The 18,730-nt window shown below is 41.3% G+C and overlaps 1 protein-coding gene across 1 annotated transcript in view; it reads right to left on the bottom strand.

The window, feature by feature from the left end:
* The window catches only part of LOC122808480 (zinc finger protein 91-like), a 1,038,194-nt gene that overhangs the window by 64,421 nt on the left and 955,043 nt on the right, over positions 1-18,730 (bottom strand). The window contains exon 6 of the mRNA XM_044079437.1: positions 12,406-12,496. Coding sequence (XP_043935372.1) covers positions 12,406-12,496 — 91 coding nt within the window. The remainder of the gene's footprint in view (positions 1-12,405; positions 12,497-18,730) is intronic.

The raw sequence follows: 18,730 nt of genomic DNA on the forward strand, positions 1-18,730 counted from the left end.
CTGGGTCCAGATGCCACGGCTGCACCAAAAGGTGACGACGGAGGAACGGGAACCAAATTTGTCGAGGCCAATAGGGAGCAATGAGAATCAATTTGGCTCTCAAAACGGTGGCTTTCTGGAGTACTTGTGGAATCAGCGGGAAGGGAGGAAAGGCATAAAGAAGTCCCTGGGGCCAATCCTGGGTTAGAGCGTCTCTGGGGGGATGGCCTGGCAGTGGGGAGAGAGAAAAGAAGTCCGGGCATTTGCTGTTTTGGGGAGTAGCAAAAAGATCGCAACATGGGCGGCCCCATTCTAGAAAAATCTCCTCCACTATAGATTGTTTGAGAGACCACTCGTGAGGCATGAGAATAGCTCTGCTCAATCTGTCCGCTAGAATGTTGGTTTTCCCAGGGATATGCGTTGCTACCAGAAACCGATGAGAGGAGATCGCCCATTGCCAAAGTCTGAGAGCTTCTAGACACAAGGGGTAGGACTTGGTTCCGCCCTGTTTGTTGATATACCAAAGTACAGACATGTTGTCTGTGTGAACTGCAATTGTTCCCAAGGGAAGAAAGTCGTTGAGGGCTTGCAACGTTAAAAGCACTGCTCTCATCTCTAGGACATTTATGTGCAGGTGGTATTCGAACGGTTGCCACGTCCCATGAACCATCCCGCCCTGATAATGACCCCCCCCCCACCCGATCAGGGAGGCGTCCGTAGTGACTGTGGCTACCAGGGCCGGGGATACAAATGGTCTGCCTTGGTGAATCTGGGGAGAAGTAATCCACCATGATAGATGATTCTTGCAAATTTGTGTCACCAGGATTTGGTGACGCATGGGAAGCTGTTGGTAAGACCACTGAGTGAACAACATCCATTGAAGAAGACGCATGTAGAAGCGGGCCAGGGGAAGAAGGGTAATAGCCGCAGCCATGAGGCCCAACACCTTCAGAACCATTCTGGCTTGCACCTTTCTGCTGGCAAGGATGATCCTTACGTGACTTTGGATATCTGAGATTCTTTGGTCTGTGAGGGTTGCTGACATCCGAACAGTGTTTAAGTTTGCGCCTATGAAAGTAATAGACTGGCAGGGCAATAAGGAGGATTTTTCGTAGTTGATCGAAATTCCTAATTGAGTGCAGAGATTTAGGGTGTAATCCCTGGCTTGAAGAAGTTGATGCCTGGTGGTGGCTGAAAGGAGCCAGTCGTCGAGATACGGAAACACCTGGAATCCTTGACGCCTCAGGTGAGCCGTGACCACTGCCATACATTTGGTGAATACTCTGGGGGCTGTAGTGAGACCAAAGAGCAGGGCTCTGAATTGAAAATGACTGGACCCCAGCCGAAAGCGGAGAAACCTTCTGGAGCGCCTGTGAATTTTTATGTGATAGTACGCATCCTGAAGATCTATCGAGCACATCCAGTTGTCCTTCTCTAGGAAGGGCAAAACTGATTGAAGTGTGACCATTCGAAATCTCGTCTTTCTCACAGACTTGTTGAGTCTGCTGAGATCCAATATTGGTCTCCAGTCTCCCGTCTTTTTGGGGACCAAAAAGAATCTTGAGTAGATTCAAGGCTCTGAATCGCCTGTTGTAACTGGCTGAATGGCTCTTTTTTTTAGAAGCTTTAATACTTCTGATTCTGCAATTTCCCTTAGACCGGGTGGTACATCTGGAAGGGAATTTTTGTGAGAGAAAGGACTTTCCTCGAAAGGAATTTTGTAACCCTCGGATATAATCGACTGTACCCATCTGTCTTGAGAGAGAGAACGCCAGGCTTCTGGGTACAGCGATAGTCTTCCCCCGACTGCCTCCAAGGATGGACAGCCGGGCAACATCTCAGGGATGCTGGAAGGGCTTGTCAGAGAGAGGCTCTCTGCTTCCCTGGTTTTGTGGACCCCCTCTGCCTCTAGAGCGGCGTCTGTTATTATTACCCCCTCTGCCTCTAGGGGTAAACTGACCACGTGCGTCCGGCGTGACTCCCTGGGATTTACGGAACCACATTTTTCCGCCCTTCTGACCTTTGGGGTAAGGTCTAGAGGGGGTAGAAAAACGGACCCCTACGGCAGAAAAAGTCTTGCCGTCCTGCTCACACCTGGAAAATGTATCCTTCGCTTGAGGGCCAAACAATGCTGACCCATCAAAGGGAGAATTTGTGAAGGACGCCTTAAAGGGATCTGCAAAATTACAGAGCCGCATCCAGGATTGACGTCTAAGAGCCACTACTGTACCCGTGGCTCTACTCGCTCCACCTGCTGCATACGAGATCAGTCGCATGGAGGAGTTAGCTATAGAATTAAGGATTCCAAGCTGAGTAGCAATTTTCTCTTGAGCCCCTGCAGCCATAGGATCCTGCACTACTTCACCTAGTTCCTTAAGGATGTCCCTTTGGAGTCTGGTGAAGTGACATAAATAGTTCAGCGAACGCATGGCAAAGGTCGCTGAGGAGAACATCCACTTACCATACCTATCCATGGTCCTAGAATCCTTATTAGGAGGATGGACTGGTACGGAAGGATCTGCAAGTTCCTTCTTAGTGGCGGCCGCCACCACCATGGCATCAACAGGGACACCTTTCGTGAGGAATTGCTTTTCAGAAGGGGCTGTAATAAATTTAGACAGCCTCCTAGGAACTGGCTCTACAGAATCAGGAGCAGCCCAAGCCTTTCGAGCAATAACCTCCATAAGGGGGTCGAAAGGTGGAGACACCCAGGAGGTGGAGGGTCGAGATCCAAACGCCTCTAGGTATACAGACTCATCCTCGGAGGGATTTATGGAGGGCCAGTTTCCCCTCTGTTTTAGGAGTTCTAGGATGTCTGAAAAGGAGACATCCTCAGAGGGGGATCTTGGGGATCCCTCCGACTCATCTAAGTCGGTATCTGAAGTGGTAGACTTAGGGGAGTCCAGGTGATTCCTCTTACAAGTCCTCTTGCGCGGAGGATCTCCTGACTGGTCAGGAGAATCCTCGGAAGAGGGGGTTCTTCCCAGTGGGGAAACCTGAGGCGGTGGATCTCTAGGTCCAGGAGCAAGAGAGATGGAAGAGATATCGACAGGCACTGTAGAGGGAGAAGCTAAGGGAATAGAATGCTGACTGAGCCCAGTGGCCAGCACACTCTTCATCATCTCGAAGGCCCCCCTCCCAGGGAGATCCGAGAGAACCCGTTCCGAAGAAACCGGGACTCCCGGGCCCACCGAAAAGGAAGGCTCCGAGGCAGATGTCGGAGCCGAGCTCACCAAGGCCGAAGCTCCAAGGGGAAGAGCGGGGTCGAACAAGGGTCCGATGCCACTCACCCCCTCGGAGGAGACCAGGGAAGCCCGACCACCGAATCCCTCCAAGGAAGGTCTCGAGGAGGAGATAAGAGTAGATGCCGAGGGTGCAGAAGGGGGGGGTATCTGCCCCTCAGCCATAGCAGTAACTATCCCCGCAGACTCCAGCTCCAAACTTTGGGGTAGAGTTGAAGGAGGAACTTGAAGAGGGTGTGGACTAATAGTCGTCTGTTGAGATAGACTATGAAGCATCTGGGCCAGTTCCTGTAATTTTAATAATCTACTTACCACCCTCTCTAAATCATGGTCAGATAACCTGGACGACCTAGATGATCGGCTCCGATGGCTCCGTTCCGAAAGAAGAGGTGAGGCCGGAGCCGACAGAATCGGTTCCAAGGAGGGAGACCTGGACCTCTTCCTTGAAGGAACCATCGGAGCCGACAAGGCTACTGATCCAGTCGGAGCCGATAACTTTTCGGCTCCGAGAGAAGATCTAGACGCATCAGCTCCAGCCGGAGCCGATGCAGGCATCGAAATAGCGGTGTCGGAGCCGGTCGGCGCCGACACCGAAGCCTGGGCCACATGGTGGTCGGAGCCAGTACTCGGAACCGACACCAAAGTGACCAAAGAAGTATCGGCACCGATAGCCATCGGTGCCGAAGATTTAGCTAATGTCGGATCGGCTCCAGCCGGAGCCGATCTCGACTCCGACAAAGTCGGAGCCAAGGCCGAAGGCTTGGATACAGAAGCCTGGGCCTTAGACTTAGAAGGCTTACCCGGAGCCGATTTGGCCGGGGAGCCCTCCGGTTTAAGGAGTCCCCTTAAAATCAATTTGTTTCTCCTTTCCTGCAGGACTCTCTGGCTAAAAGAATGACATATTGCACAGGAGTCCTGCAGGTGGAGAGGTCCCAGGCAGTATAAACAAGAAGTATGACCGTCTGTCAGAGACATCTTCTGACAGCACGAGTCACACTTCTTAAAGCCTGAGACCCTCTGCTCTTTGGACATAGTGGGCACGAAAAACAGAACCACACAGTCCCAAACAAACAATTAAATTATAGTTTAAACAGTAAAAACCTCACACACACACACCCTGACAGGGGGGGATGGGAGGGAAGGAAGGCCTGACTAAAAAAATTAAGGAGGAAGGATAATATTAGTCAAAAAGGGGCTTACAATAAACTAAAAATGAAAGATCTTTAAGAGAAAAAAGTTTAAAAGTGAAAAGGGGCTAAAAGCAGTTTAATATAAAACACTTACCAGGAGCTGGCAAAAGGAGGACCTCATCAGCGAAGCGGCAAACGAGATCTGGGTACTTACCGCCTTGCATCATGGGATATGGGGCTGCCTCGAGCTGGTAAAAGTGACTCTTGAGCTTAGCAAAGTGCCGAGTCGGAGCCGAGGATCGGCTCCGAACCCATCAAGCAAGAATGAAGGCGAGATTGACAACTTAACATTAATGGTTCTATGAATAAATTGAAGAGAAAGGGGGATAAGGGACAGCCCTGTCTTGTACCATTTGCTATCTTTAAAGGTTTGGACAGATTTTTGTTGATCTGTAAGTAGGTGTATGAGTTTTGATATAGGATTTTAATCCTGTCTATAAAAATGGTGGGTATGTTGAAATAAGTCATAGTTTGAAAGAGGAAGTCCCAATTGACCCTTTCAAAGGCTTTTGAAGCATCTAACGTTAAAGCATAAAGTGTTTTGTTTTCTTTTTTGGTAAAGTGAATTAAGGAATCCAATGTCAAAGTGTTGTCCCATGTGTGTCTATATTTCGTAAAACCTGCTTGCTCCAAGGAGATTAGAGAAGGTAAGACTTTCTTCAATCTATTAGCCAGTAAGGCTGCTAGAATCTTAATGTCAATATTTATCAAAGAGATGGGTCGATAATTCTGGGGATCAGTTTTATCTTTATTATTTTTCAGAATAAGGATTGTTTTTGATGTATTCCAGTGTATATCTGATATACCATTATCTATTATGTAGTTAAATACTTTTAGAAGGATAGGGGAGATTACAGAGTTAAAGGCTTTGAAGAATTCAGCTGTAAATCCATCTGGGCCCGGAGATTTATTTGCTTTAAGATTGGTAATGATACATGAAATTTCCTGAAGGTTTAAGGGAGCAGAAAGCATGTCCCTTTGGGAATCATTTAGAGAGGGGAATTTTATAGATTTCAGAAAGCTTTCCATGTATCGGTTAGTAGAGGGATCCGTCTTTTTAGAATAGATGTCTGAGTATAAAAGCGAAAATAACTGTAATATTTCAGAGTCCGATTTATAAATTTTGTTTTGGAAGTGTAGGAGTGAAATTCTAGGAGGGGCCTGGTTGTTTTTGATTATCCTTGCCAACAATTTAGATGGGATTTGCGCCCATTCTGAGTAAGTTGCAATGAGTTTTTGTTCGGAAAAAGAGAGATTTTGTTGGGGAAGGTGTAGTAGTTTTTTTTTGGAATCTGTTAGTTCTTTATACAAATTAGGATCTGGGTTAAGTCTGTGTTGTTTTTCTAGTTCAGAAATCTTCATGATAAGGATGGATTCTTTACTTTTGTAGAGTTTTTTAAAATAAGAGGCTTTATTTATTATAATACCTCTAATATAAGCTTTGCAGGCGACCCATTGAATATCAAGTGGGATAATGGAATTGTCAAGATTAGGGCTTAGATCGAGTAATGAATTTGTAATTGCTTGAGTTATGTCTTATTGGTAAGCAAAATATTGTTTAGTGTCCAATTATTATAGCGGGAACCTGAAGATGGGCTTGAGTCAGGATTAACCTTGAGAGAGATTTTTGAGTGGTCAAATAAGAATCTGGGTTCTACATAGAAATTAATTTTAAGATGAGAGAGGGCATCAGATATTAGAAAAAAGTCCAGTCTTGACCATGTATTGTAACATTTCGAGTAATATGCAAATAAGTCTTTTTTAGATAGAAGTTCACTATATGAAATGGGGTCAATGAGATTGAAATTGGAAATTAATTCCTCTATAGCTATGGATGATTGAAAATTGTAGGAGGGAGATTTGCTAGTACGATCTATATTAGGGTCTATTATAGTGTTCCAGTCTCCACCAATAATAATATGGTGATCATTAAAGACTGAGAGGATATTATGGATCTCTAATATAAAAATGTGTTATTGAGTGCATGGGCCATATAGATTAAAGAAAAAAATTGGTTTAAGTATTGGAGGTGAGAGGTAAAGAAGCACCATCTACCATTTTCATCAGCCTATTCCTCAATAATATCTCCCTGGAAATTGTTTTTGACTATAATGGCCACCCCTTTAGAATTGGATCAGTTTCCCGCAGAAATGATGATTTTTATCCACTTTTTTTCTTTTCTTTAGTCCAATCCTCTTTTTGCATATGTGTTTCCTGTAAGAAACATATATTAGCCTGAGATTTAAGTAGCAAATGGAAAAGGAGAGATTTTTTGGATTTATTTTGAAGCCCTCTGACATTCCATGAGTCAATCTGTATCATCATTGATAAAACAAAATTAAGGCAGGTTAAGAATTTAAGGGTTACTGCATAATATAGTTAAGGGGCTGAAAAAACTTAGAGACCATGGCACAACATTATCTGTGATATAAGAATTGATATAAGAAACAACAATAGTAGGAATGGTAGCAGAGTATTCCTTCAAACCCACCCCAATGCCTATCCACCCCGACTTTCTAGTAGAAGGAATACACAAACAATATTTAAGAAAACAAAAAGTATTGGTTAGCGAGATAATTACTGTAAGAACAATTGTCATATATAGAGTCCTTACAAGGACTGCACGTGTGGTAAATAACACTGTACATATATACAAAACAGACCACATCCATAGACCGGTCATACTAGGACCCAAAATCCTAAGCATCCATGAGCTATAGTGTAAAACAGGAAATGATATTAGGGGAGTATGTAGGAGTAGCCAAATAGATAGTTGTAGTTATAGAAGAGTATAAAAAATAAGTGGTGTCAAGTGAAACATAGAGAGCAAATAGTTAGAGAAATATACAAGAAAGAGGAGAGGGAATAGTTAAAATAATAGAAGAGATAACAATAAAAAGCATTGAAAGCTAGAGAGGTTATAGGATGCTGATATGAATGGAAATTGGGAGTTAATAATATAGAAGGTAGTGTGAAGAGTGCACAGGGAGACAGAGAGAGAGGATGAGTATATGAACATTGTAGACTTATATGTAGGTATGAAGTTAAAAGGAGAGAGTTCAAGAGAATAGAATATCATCTGACAAGGTTCATTATTTAATTATTATATTTATCTGATTGAATATTAAGTATTAAACTGACAGCAGGTAAAAGTATTTCCAGATAATGTAAGCAGCATTTCTATAAGTAAATCGTGTAAGCAATTAGCAAAAACCCATGGTTGACAAAATTTACATTGAACTTGTCATGTTATGGCGTATATCATAGTTAGATAATGATATATGCAGAGAGTTTAAAGCTAGGAGTATATTCGATCGTGTTAGTGTATGGAAAATGAGTAGTTTAAAGTGTATATAATGTAGTCGATGAATATATATCACAAAATTACTCATCTCTTCTGTAAACATGAAGTTGTTTGCTTAAGAGATAATTATCGATATTTAAGCTCTAAAGAGGCGGAGAAATCTCCAGTACCTTGATTAAAGTAATGTTATGAGAGCACTGATAAAATATATGAAATAACAAGATTTAGTAGTTTTTAGAACTTTAAACAGAGGTGTTTGGGCTTACCATGTAGACAGGTATACATGTTTTGAATAGCGACTAAAATTTAAGCAACTCAATATAGTATCGTAGAGGTCAGGTAGTTGGCTCAGGATATTTAAATGATGAACATACAGAATTGCTTGACGAGCTGAGTAATCATCTACATTTAGTATACAAAGCAGTTTAATAGTTGTGAATGTGCGTTTTTAGAAAGCAAAATGATTATCAATAGTGTGACATAGATGTAGATGTCTGATTAGGAGTCACAATTAAAGTATCATACAAGGGTTCCGCCAGAATAGTCTTGCTTCAGTGATCCGTAAGCAACTGAATCCATATGCAACAAGGTTCCATTTCCGAGTATAATATTTAGTGGTATATGAGTATTAAGTCACATATAATGTCAGGATCGGTAATACACTTATTAATATATGAAAGCAAAAAGTATTAAAAGTAAGTTCAGATACAAACCTGTTGAATCCGGATGCATTACATAGTCTGGGCTTGACTTCAGCTCTCCTGATGCGAGTAAAAAGGTAGGTGGAAGAACGGACATCTGTATATCAAACAGCAGGATATTTGTTGAAAGCCTTAATAAAAGCTTCTTTTGCTTCCATCGGAGTATTAGCCAGGTATCTTTTATCTTTGTAAGAGAAGATCAGAGTGTTCAGATAGCGCATTTGAAACTTCACATTTCTCTTGATCAGATGTGTGCAAAACGGGGCTAGTTTTTGTCTGTTTAGTTTAATTATGTGAGGCAGATCTTGAGAGAAAGTAAGTTTATAGTTGTTCCATGTAAAGTTTTTTTGTTTATTTTTTGCTGACAATAATATTTTTTGCGTGTCTTGAAAGTTTAGCAATTTAGTATATATATAGCGCGGGGTGGTGGATTCTTGGCACTTATGTAAGGCTCTGTGTGCTCTTTCCACTGTTAAATTGTCAGTGTTTTTTTCTGCTCCCAACAGTGCAACAAATATCTGTCTAGAAATTGTCAGCAGGCTTTGGTTATCATAAGTTTCTGGAAGTCCTTTAATTATTATGTTATTTCGATGGCTCCTAGCCTCTAGATCCGTTATTTTAGTTTGCAGATCTGAAAGCATAGTGGTTTTTGCGGACAGGTCTTCCGATAGGGATTGAATCAGCAGTTCGTTGGTTTGACTTTTATGTTCAAGAGTGCCCACTCTTTGTATTATTTGGTTTATAGATTTTCCAAAATCCGTAAGTTGTTCGGAAAAGCCTTGTATGGCGACATGGATTGGCTGTAGTAATGATTTGAATCGTCCAGATGAAAGTTGGCATCGGATTTTCCCTTGGGATTTGATTTGTTATTATCGGCTGGTTGTCTGGTGATTTTCTGTCTTTTTGAGGGTGTTTCTTTTTCTGGGGATAATATTGCAGAAGCTTTTGCTTTGGACAGTTGTGTTTCCATGTTTTCCGCAATATCAGTCATGGTCCAAATGCGGTGATTATTGTACTGCAATAGTGGTTTCACGGGCCCCTTGGATGCACGTGGCAAAGGTCTCCAGGCACAATTTTAGAGTTATGTTGCTTCTTTTGTTTAAAATAAGTCAGTCAACTTTCGGATTCGAAGAAAAACAGATCGGAGAATTTAAGCTTTTTTTTTAATTGTTGAAATTTGGCTTTTAAAGCACATTAACTTTGTGATAGTTATAAAGGTAGTTGGAGCTCTATGGATAGGGTGCAGACTAGTCGACCACCATCTTGGAATCGTAACACTGATTTTAGTTCAAATATTCTGCTATCTAGTTCTTTCTTTTTCAGCTTGGTGTTCAAATGTATGCTTTCATTTTCCAATTCAAACTTCAGTGTGGCATCATCTCTACTGCGAAAACTTTACAACAGCTGCATGGTTAACTATCTTTTCCACTTTCTTACACAAAAGAATAGTTTCCATTATGCTAGGCAGTTTGATACTCCCTATCATTTTGCTCAGTGAACTATTATCTCAGTCACTGGCTCATTTACTGAGTTTTCTTTTACAGGGAAACTTTCCTTTTCTTGTTGCAGAACATAACCATACTTCATTTTGTTATGTGTACTCTTTTTATGCTGAGACATTGAGATCTGAAAATCTTTGATAGGAGGTGAGTCAGTTGGTTCAGACTCCATGACTGGACTACATTCAACAGCTCTGTTTAATTGTAAGAGCTCTGCCTCACACTGCCAGGGGATTCAATACTGGCTTCCAGTTACTGTCTGTGTGAAGCTTTTTCTGTTCTTGTCTGTCAGTCATTGCAAAGCATTAAGGATATTAGCTGTTGATAAGCTGCTTCTTGTAGACCAGGGTTGGATTTCTTTGCCCTCCAGTTGACTACTGTATGAATCTGAGCAAGCCACGTAACCAAACAGTGATCTGGAGCAATTGGAAAATGGGATATGCTCCTTAATGGTCGCTTGGGCTGGATGCCTAGTAACTACCTATGAATGTAAGTATATTTTTTGGCTCCCAAAGTTAATGAGCCTGTTGCCATGTCCTCTCATTCACTGGATCTAGTGGACCAGTCATAGCCTCTTTCTGGCTAACTCTGACCCATATCTGGGGCAGTCAGAAGATTAAGGATCCTGGTGCAGTGTCAAACTACTGCCTGAAATGTTTCAATTTAATGTCCTCACTTTCACTCCTGACATGCTCTCAGTGACATCCTAGGATGGATGCATGAGGAGGGTGAGCTGGCATAATCATCCCTGCTCCAAAACAACCCAGTAAATACTCCTGCCTCCTTTAGAGTATGCCCCTGTGTATGTCCTTAACCTCCTCTTGAGAACAGCCATGAGGTGAGTACCCTCCTCCCTCAGAATGGATGTACCCATTCTCCCTCTCAAGCACTTTGGATACTCAAGCTTCCAAATGAATCTGGGAAACCTAAGCTCTATTCAGGGCTACAGCCCTCTACAACACGATGCTGGCTTGAATGTAAGTACAGCCAAGGCATTCTATACACTCCCAATTTGAAATGGGTTTGACACTGCAGTTTTGGGTTCTATGAATGTTTGTTTTCTGATTACACCACCAGGTACACTAGTCTGGCCTTTACAACAATTCTGTTTAGTTGATTATACTGCTTTCAGACTCTGAATGCTTCTATTGTTTTTCACACTAGTCACCTCTCTCACACTCAGAAGATTAGTGTGTCTTCCTTTTACTTGAGGGAATTGTGTTTCTTCACATTTGTTACAGCCATATGACCATCTAGCTATTTATTTATTAAACTTTTGTTAACTGGGTAGGTAGGCAATATCAACAGAATATAAACAAACTAAACAAATATTAAAATATTACAGACAATGCACATTTAAGTCAAGCAAACACTGACACGTTCAGAGAATGGCTAAAATATAAAGTCAACGAGTATCTGACAGGTAGTCAGAAGGAAACACAGAGCTGTACGTAGGTTGTAATCTATCCCTGTAGCTAAACTAAATATCTAACAAAGCCTAAACCTAAAACACTCTAATAAATACCTGGCTACATACTGCAGTGATAGTTACATTAAATTACAGTTGCTGTTGAGATTCATGCACTGAGTCTTAAATTTACTATCGTAGTAAGTAACCTCCCATCATGGCTTCTAATCCAGGTTTGTGTTAGCTGCAAGTAGTATTACGAGAAGTCAACCAGTGTCCCAGAAGCAGCTGCGTTTTTTTTTTATTAATAAAATGCTCTGAGAGAGATTTCCTAAACATGTTAAGTTCTTCAGTTTTCTTCACCTGATCTAGAATGCTGTTCCAGCTGATAGGAGTAATTCTGGAAAATGGTCTTTCACACAAGGACACAGTGAAAGATGGCCTTAATGAGTTACAGCAGAGTTTGGTATGAGGTGTGTTAACACTATTTTTTTTTCAATTTTAAAAGTAATAGTGTTAAAAGGAAAACTTTCTCTGGTTGAAATTGGAAACCGTTTTGTTTTTTCTGCAAAGTGCTCCAATAGTTACTGGCTAGATGAACCTGAGAAATGTATTCTCAGTGGATTGACGTGGACAAGTATTCCAAGCGGAGTGAAGTGTAGTAATTGGCCATCTTGTATCACCTAATCATAAGTTTTAATTTATTGTTTGTTTCCAAATATTTGCTATGATTTTATTTTCAGTCTCCTTATTTTTATTCTTAATAGTTTGCTCGAGAATAGCATCATAATGTTAATCCATCTTGCAATGCAACTTTTCTTCCTTTTGTGTTTCTGCAGCTTTGCTCCAGCTTCTGGATTCATTAAGCATAAGTGCATTTAATTCAGTGTTATTGCATGTCTGTATGTACTTAAATACAACTTTTGGAATGCCTTATATTAAGTACCAACTGTTTACTTCAGCTGCATTTTCAAATTTATTTTGTTGGGTAAGCTGGGTCACTTCATTATTGTGATTATGAGTTTATGTACAGTTCTTGACTTTGTTTCCAGTCTCTTAGAGTTGTACCTTTAGTAACTTACTCTCAGCTTGCACATTCCAACAGTTTAGTTTTAGATCATGCAGAGCACTGTTAACAACATTAAGTTCCTGTCGCAGTTCTTCATTTTCACTCTGTAAATACATAATACCAACCTGAGTCTGAAATGGACTATTTTCTTTTTCAGGTTCCAACACTGGGTCATGTCACTCTTTTCTCAATTTATACATTGCTCTTTTTCTAACAACTTTAAATAGTTTTTTTTCTTTTTGTCTGGTGTGTCACTTAACCTAGAATTCAGGTTTACTCTTATGTTACTCTGATTCAATTTGTACAAAAATGGTTCAGGCAGTCTTGGTGGAGTTAGAAATTTTCCGATGGCAAAGTCAGCCAATAACTTTTTAAAACTGCCACTTTATTTTTATTTTCAGAAACCATCTATTCCAAATTAGGTATTCATCCTCTTAACTCCTCCCAACTGACTTGGCATTTTCTTACTCTTAAATAAGGTTTCACTTTGCAGTGTTGTAACACTTCACTGTAAAACAGCCATTTGATTCTACTATAAAAATATGCTGATATAAAGTGTTCTCATTTTGCTGTACCGTACACTATCTGTGACCAGACCAGTTAGTCAGTACCACTTTACTGTGGTATGTGCTATGTTGCTGTATCAAAGCAGCGCCTAACATCTATTTTCCTTCAATGACAACAGCACATATACCACATATAGAGTCATGCTTCTTATCTATCTTGCCTTTCATGTTTCAGTATAGGCAATTCACAATCAATTTCACCAGGTTTGCACACAACTAACTTTCTTGCTGTGTATCATGACAAACCCTTTTTATTGTCACAGGGTTTGATGTTTAGTGGCAGCATCTTACAAACACAGTTTCACAGACTGTTACCAGAAAATTTTGATATAATACACAGTCTAATCAAATGGCAATAAATAAAGTTATTTTCCAAGCAACCCTTTAATGGACATGAAGACTCACTTTACTGCTATAGCAAGTCTTCATACAGGCATGGGTTAGTATTTCTTGAAGGTACAACAATTTTGCACTACTTACAGTTCACTGCCCAGGAAGACTCGCTTTTTATTTATGCTTCTCATGCACTTTGACAGAGATTTTTGCTATTGTTTACTAAACAGAAGCAGACAGAGGTATAGACAGCACTTAGTAAGATTCAGTGCTGTATGAAGTTCCAGCACTTGTAAAGAATTTCAACCCACTGCACATTTTTATTTTATTTTTCCCCCACAATCCAGCAAACTTGCTTACACTCACACACACACACACACACACACACACACACACACACACACACACACACACACACACACACACAAACACACACACACAGCTTTCATCTGAACACTCTTATATGAAAACAGTATCTCAGAAACAATAAAGTTGCCTCACTTGCATTAAACACAAAACACTTATGCAGCACACCATGCTCTAAATAATCAGCCGGTTAGGATTCCATGTTGTGCATTATGAAACTACCAACTCTGTATACAATTTATTTATTTATACAGTTTGTTAATTAGGGTACAGCACTGATCCAACTGGACCAATTACAGTCAAAGGATCATAGGAAATTACTAGGCTATTGGCCCTGAGGCACTTATAAGCCTAGCCAAGAGTTTAGCCCATGTTTAGACAAATCAGCACCCGATGCCCCTGTCCAGCAGGGACATGGGTGGAATCTCAGGGATGTATTTTCTGTTCCCCATCCAGTTATCCAGGTTGTGCTTAAAAAGTGATAAAGAGGTATTCTGCTTGACATGGAGGGGGAGTCTATTCCAAAGATGGTGGAGTCTCTGGAACACAAATCTGTCCCATCAACAAGTCCTATTGATGTCACAGACCAGGTTGAGGCCTTGAGTCTCGGTTACTTGAGTGGAGCTTGACTTGCAGATATGCAGCAGTCCCATCAAGGCAGGGTTCAAGATCACCTTGTATGCCAGACAGAGGTCATCTCTGAGGAGTCTGTATGAAACTGAGTAGAGGGATAGGGCTTTAAGCCTATCTGTGTAAGGTAGATTTTTGCGGCCCTGGATTCTCCTGGTGAGGAACCTCTGTGGTCTCTCCAGCTGTTGCATGTGTTTTGTGAGGTACATGCTGAACAGGGCATTGTATTTAATAGTGGGCCTTATAAGGGAAGAATACAGGGATGTTATAACCTCCTTGCCCCTGGATGAGATACCCTTACCTATGAGGTGATCTATGTAGAACGCTTTCTGTATAATGGAAGCAACATGCTGGTCAAAAGTCAGGCTGCTATCAACCTTGGTGCCCAAATCCCTCACAACAGATTGCGTGCTTAGGGTGTTGTTATTAATGTGATAATTTGTAGGGAAGTCAGTCTCCCCAAAGGGGATGATGATGATGCATGTTCTAGTATTCAGCTTGAGGCCATGCTTCTGGCACCAGTCATTTGTTTGGGTGAGACCCTATTGGAGGATGTCCACATCAGTGAGGGAATTGATGACAGCGCCCAGCTTGCAGTCACACACAAACTTTGTCAGCCATAGCCCATTGGTTTTAGCCTGCACCTCAGAAAAGTATATCCCAAATAACAGAGGTCCCAAGACCAAACCCTGGGATATGCCACTCATTATGGGTCTACTGCTTGAGCTGGCTTCCCTATTTTCACTAGGTAGGTTCTATCAGTAAGTCAGTTAGCTACCCATCTGGTAACATACAGATTGATGCCTAGTTAAGAGAGTTTATCTATTATGCTCGAGTGGGGAATAGTGTTGAAGGCTTTGGCCAGATCAAGGTAGGCAGTGTGCACTGTCTTCCCCTCATCCATGGCTTTAGTGATTGTGTCAAAGAAGTCAACTAAATTCAACAGACATGACCTCCCCTTGAAGAAGCCAAACAGTGTGGCATCGAGTGTTTGGAGATTGCCAATGTCCTTGTTAATGAGGTTTATGATAATCCTTTCCATGACCCTGCACGTCAGACTGATGGGTCTATAATTTCCAGGATCGGTGGATGCTCCACCTTTGTGCAAAGAGATGACAGTGGCTGTCCTCCACTCAGCTGGGACAAAGCCGGTACTCAGGCGTTGGTTAAATAGGGCGCCTAATGATGCTACAAGTTCCTGCCTGAGTTCATGTAGGATGCAGCCTGGGATGTTATTGGATCCCATGGAGGCTGTATTATTTGCCTTTGAGAGAGCAGTGATGACCTATTCCCCTAGATAGAGGGGGAAGGGATCAGGTCCGGGAATGTCCAGATTTACTGATGGGGAGGGCAGAGGTGAAGTTTTCGCTGAATCTATCAGTCAGCAAGTTTGCTATCTCTATGGCATTTGTATATGTGATGTCCTTGACCACCAGTTCTAAACAGATCTGGGTACTTCCTTTGAGATTGCAGACATATGTGAAGAAGGCCTTATGACTCTCTAGTAAATGTGGCTAATTTGGACTCAAAGTTTGCTTTGGAGGATTTCACTAGTGCTCTTATTTGCTTGTTTCGGCTAAGGAGAGATTGCTTCCCATTAGGCACCTGCTCCTTATTGGTCCTGGACAGCAATTTTTTTTCCTTTTGTTATAAACTTTATTTATTGCAGATGTCCATCAGACAGGTTTACTCTTCCTTGGAGAGGATGATTTAGTCCTGTCGGGTACACCTGATTCCATGAATCTATATAAATGCTCATACAGTAATTTGCTACAGTTTTGGATACTGATGCCAGTTCCTAGAGAGGGGGTGGGGCTGTGAAGCTATTTATACCATCCCTCAGGAGGTTGTAATCAGCTTTGGAGAAGTGTTTTTGTTTGACCCTAGCTGGAGGGTGTCAGGAGACATGTTGACTTTGAAAGTGACCACTTTATGGTTAGATCTTACCAGGGAGGATGATACTGCAAGGATGCTGCAGTGGTTACTCATGTTGGTTAATACCAAGTCCAATATATTATCACCTCTTGCGGGGTATCGACTAGCTGTTTCAAAGCATTTGCACTGACAAAATCGAGGACTCTCTGGGCATTTGTGTTCTGGCATGAGTATTTCATCCAGTCTATGTTTGGTTAGTTAAAGTCACCCAGGATCAGGATAAAGGGTTATATGTTGATAGACTCAAAGAGGTCCAAATAGGTGGATTGGGCATTGAGTCAGATTTGGAGACTGGTAGCTAGCTATGATTTGTATAGGGGTCTTGTCAATGGTTAACTGCAGCTGTGCATCATACTGTTTGACCAGCCTGGAGGTGAGAATATTTTTAATATATATTGAAACTCCTTTGGCTTTACTGCCCATGGTTTGTGGTCTGAATGTATGACAGGTAACAAGGTAAGGCTGCAGTGCTCTCCACAGCTTTGAACCAGGTTTCTGTGACTGCACAGATGTCAGCATTTTCCATGGTAAGAATGCTTGCAATGAGTGCAGTTTCATGTTTAGACTCCTAGTGTTTATCATCATGATCTTTAATTTGCGTTTTGTTGAAATTTTTATGTTGGTAGTTTTAATCTCATTACTTTTCCTAAAAAAGGCACTATGATAGAGGCAAGACCTTTTGCCAGAAGCCTGAAGCTCACTTGAGATAGATGCAGGCCATCTCTGGCATCGAGGTCTGTAAATCATATTTTCTCATGCTGTCAGGTACTGAATCCCCTTGGAATGACACCAGACACTAAGTCAATTGTTAAAGTCAATATTTTTTTGTTTGTATTGAGGCATCATTCCGGGTGATGGCAGAATGCTGTTTAAGGCTAGGGACATACCCACCTGGGACACATATTTAGCAAATTCAATCATGTCTCAGTGCAGAATGCAAACACATATCAAATGGGGAAAAATAAATAAAGATGTATACAATAAAAGAACACACTGAAAGGGAATTGTTCATACACAATAGAAAAAAATGACCTAAGAAGGTAGTCATCACAATATTTACATCAGAGTAGCAACATATTAGGAGTTAGAGGTGAAAATGATTTTCAGTATATGTCAGAGGATAGGGACATTAGGTTACGCGAACTGAATAACAGCATTTACAAGCAGCTTGTGCTGTGAAACATTGTTTAACTGGGCCAGAAAGGACAGGTCTTTTAAGATCTGAGGGAAGATCCTGCAGAGCTTGGGTTCTGGTTGAAAGAAGTGGTTAAATCTCTGAAGTGTGGTTTTTTAGATGCTTGCAAATGGCTTGCAAATGAGGCCATGAGTGCCTATGAAATCTAAGACTATATGATGGAAGGTGTCTAGTAAGCCTGAGGAAAGAAAAGTGGCAGGAGTTTTCTTTCAGAAGCCAGAAACGCTGGAAGCCAAGCAGTAGACTGGCTTGTTACTGAACTGGCAGCCAGCTGGCTCTGGCTAGTATAAGACAGTGGTGTTCATACTTTAGGAAAAGGGTAATGAAGTAGTAGATGGAAATGGAGTTTGTTTGGACAGTGGTAGACTTTCATTTGGAGGCAGATGCTACAAGAGGTAGGTAGAACTCTGAGCTAGACAAATCCCTTTGCCAATAGTATTTCTTGTTGGAAAGGAAAGAGGAGATTGTTTTGGCCCAGAAGAGAAAGGAGTTTATCTTTTTTGGGTGTTTCTGAGATGAGGGTGGAAGTTAAGTGAGGGATCAAGCCAGACTCCTAGGTATCTAAATGTGTTAGCCTGCTCAATGGCATTGTTAGGGTAGTCAAAAATAAGAAGTGAGTCTGGATTACTTTATCTATTTGTGGAGATTCTAAAGAGCATAGTTTTAGTTTCTGAGGAGTTAAGTAATAGTTTTTTTGCTACAGAGCAAGTTAATGAGGGAGAAGAAATCATTTTGCAGATTGTGTTGAATTGTGTAGGTTGTGTGGTTTCAGTGGAAGATAACCATGTCATCGATGTATAGCAAGACTGGAAGTCAGGAAAGGTTGAGTGTTAGCTCATTTATAAAAATGGAGAAAAGAAGACATGCCAGTATGGATCCTTAAGGAACTCAAGTTTCTCAACTTCTCTTTCACTGCAAAGGCTACCAGTTCTTTGGGGTTCCTCTCTCCAACACAGTTCATTTAAATGCAGCAAAACTTGCCCAGGAGAAATTCTTTGCAGGTCAAAGGGTAAACAGCACAGTGTAAAATAATATTGGGTTTATACATATGTATCAGTACTTTTGAATTGTTTCAAAAGCACCATGCCACTGAACCTCTAGCTTCTTTAGCACTACATACACTGTTAGGCTATAATGTAGAACATATAGTGCAATCACCATTTAATAGTGCACACATTTCAGAATTTTCTTATGTTCTCAGAAAGACACCGCAACAGTTTTCCTCAGAACATTTTTTTTTCACAACTGTTTTTGAATACAGACTGTGCTGCTGCAAAAAACTTACCCAACACTTTTACATCAGTTACTGCTTC

Source organism: Protopterus annectens, chromosome 8.part0 (assembly GCF_019279795.1).
Source record: "Protopterus annectens isolate FY-2018-M chromosome 8.part0, PAN1.0, whole genome shotgun sequence".
NCBI classification, from domain to species: domain Eukaryota; kingdom Metazoa; phylum Chordata; order Ceratodontiformes; family Protopteridae; genus Protopterus; species Protopterus annectens.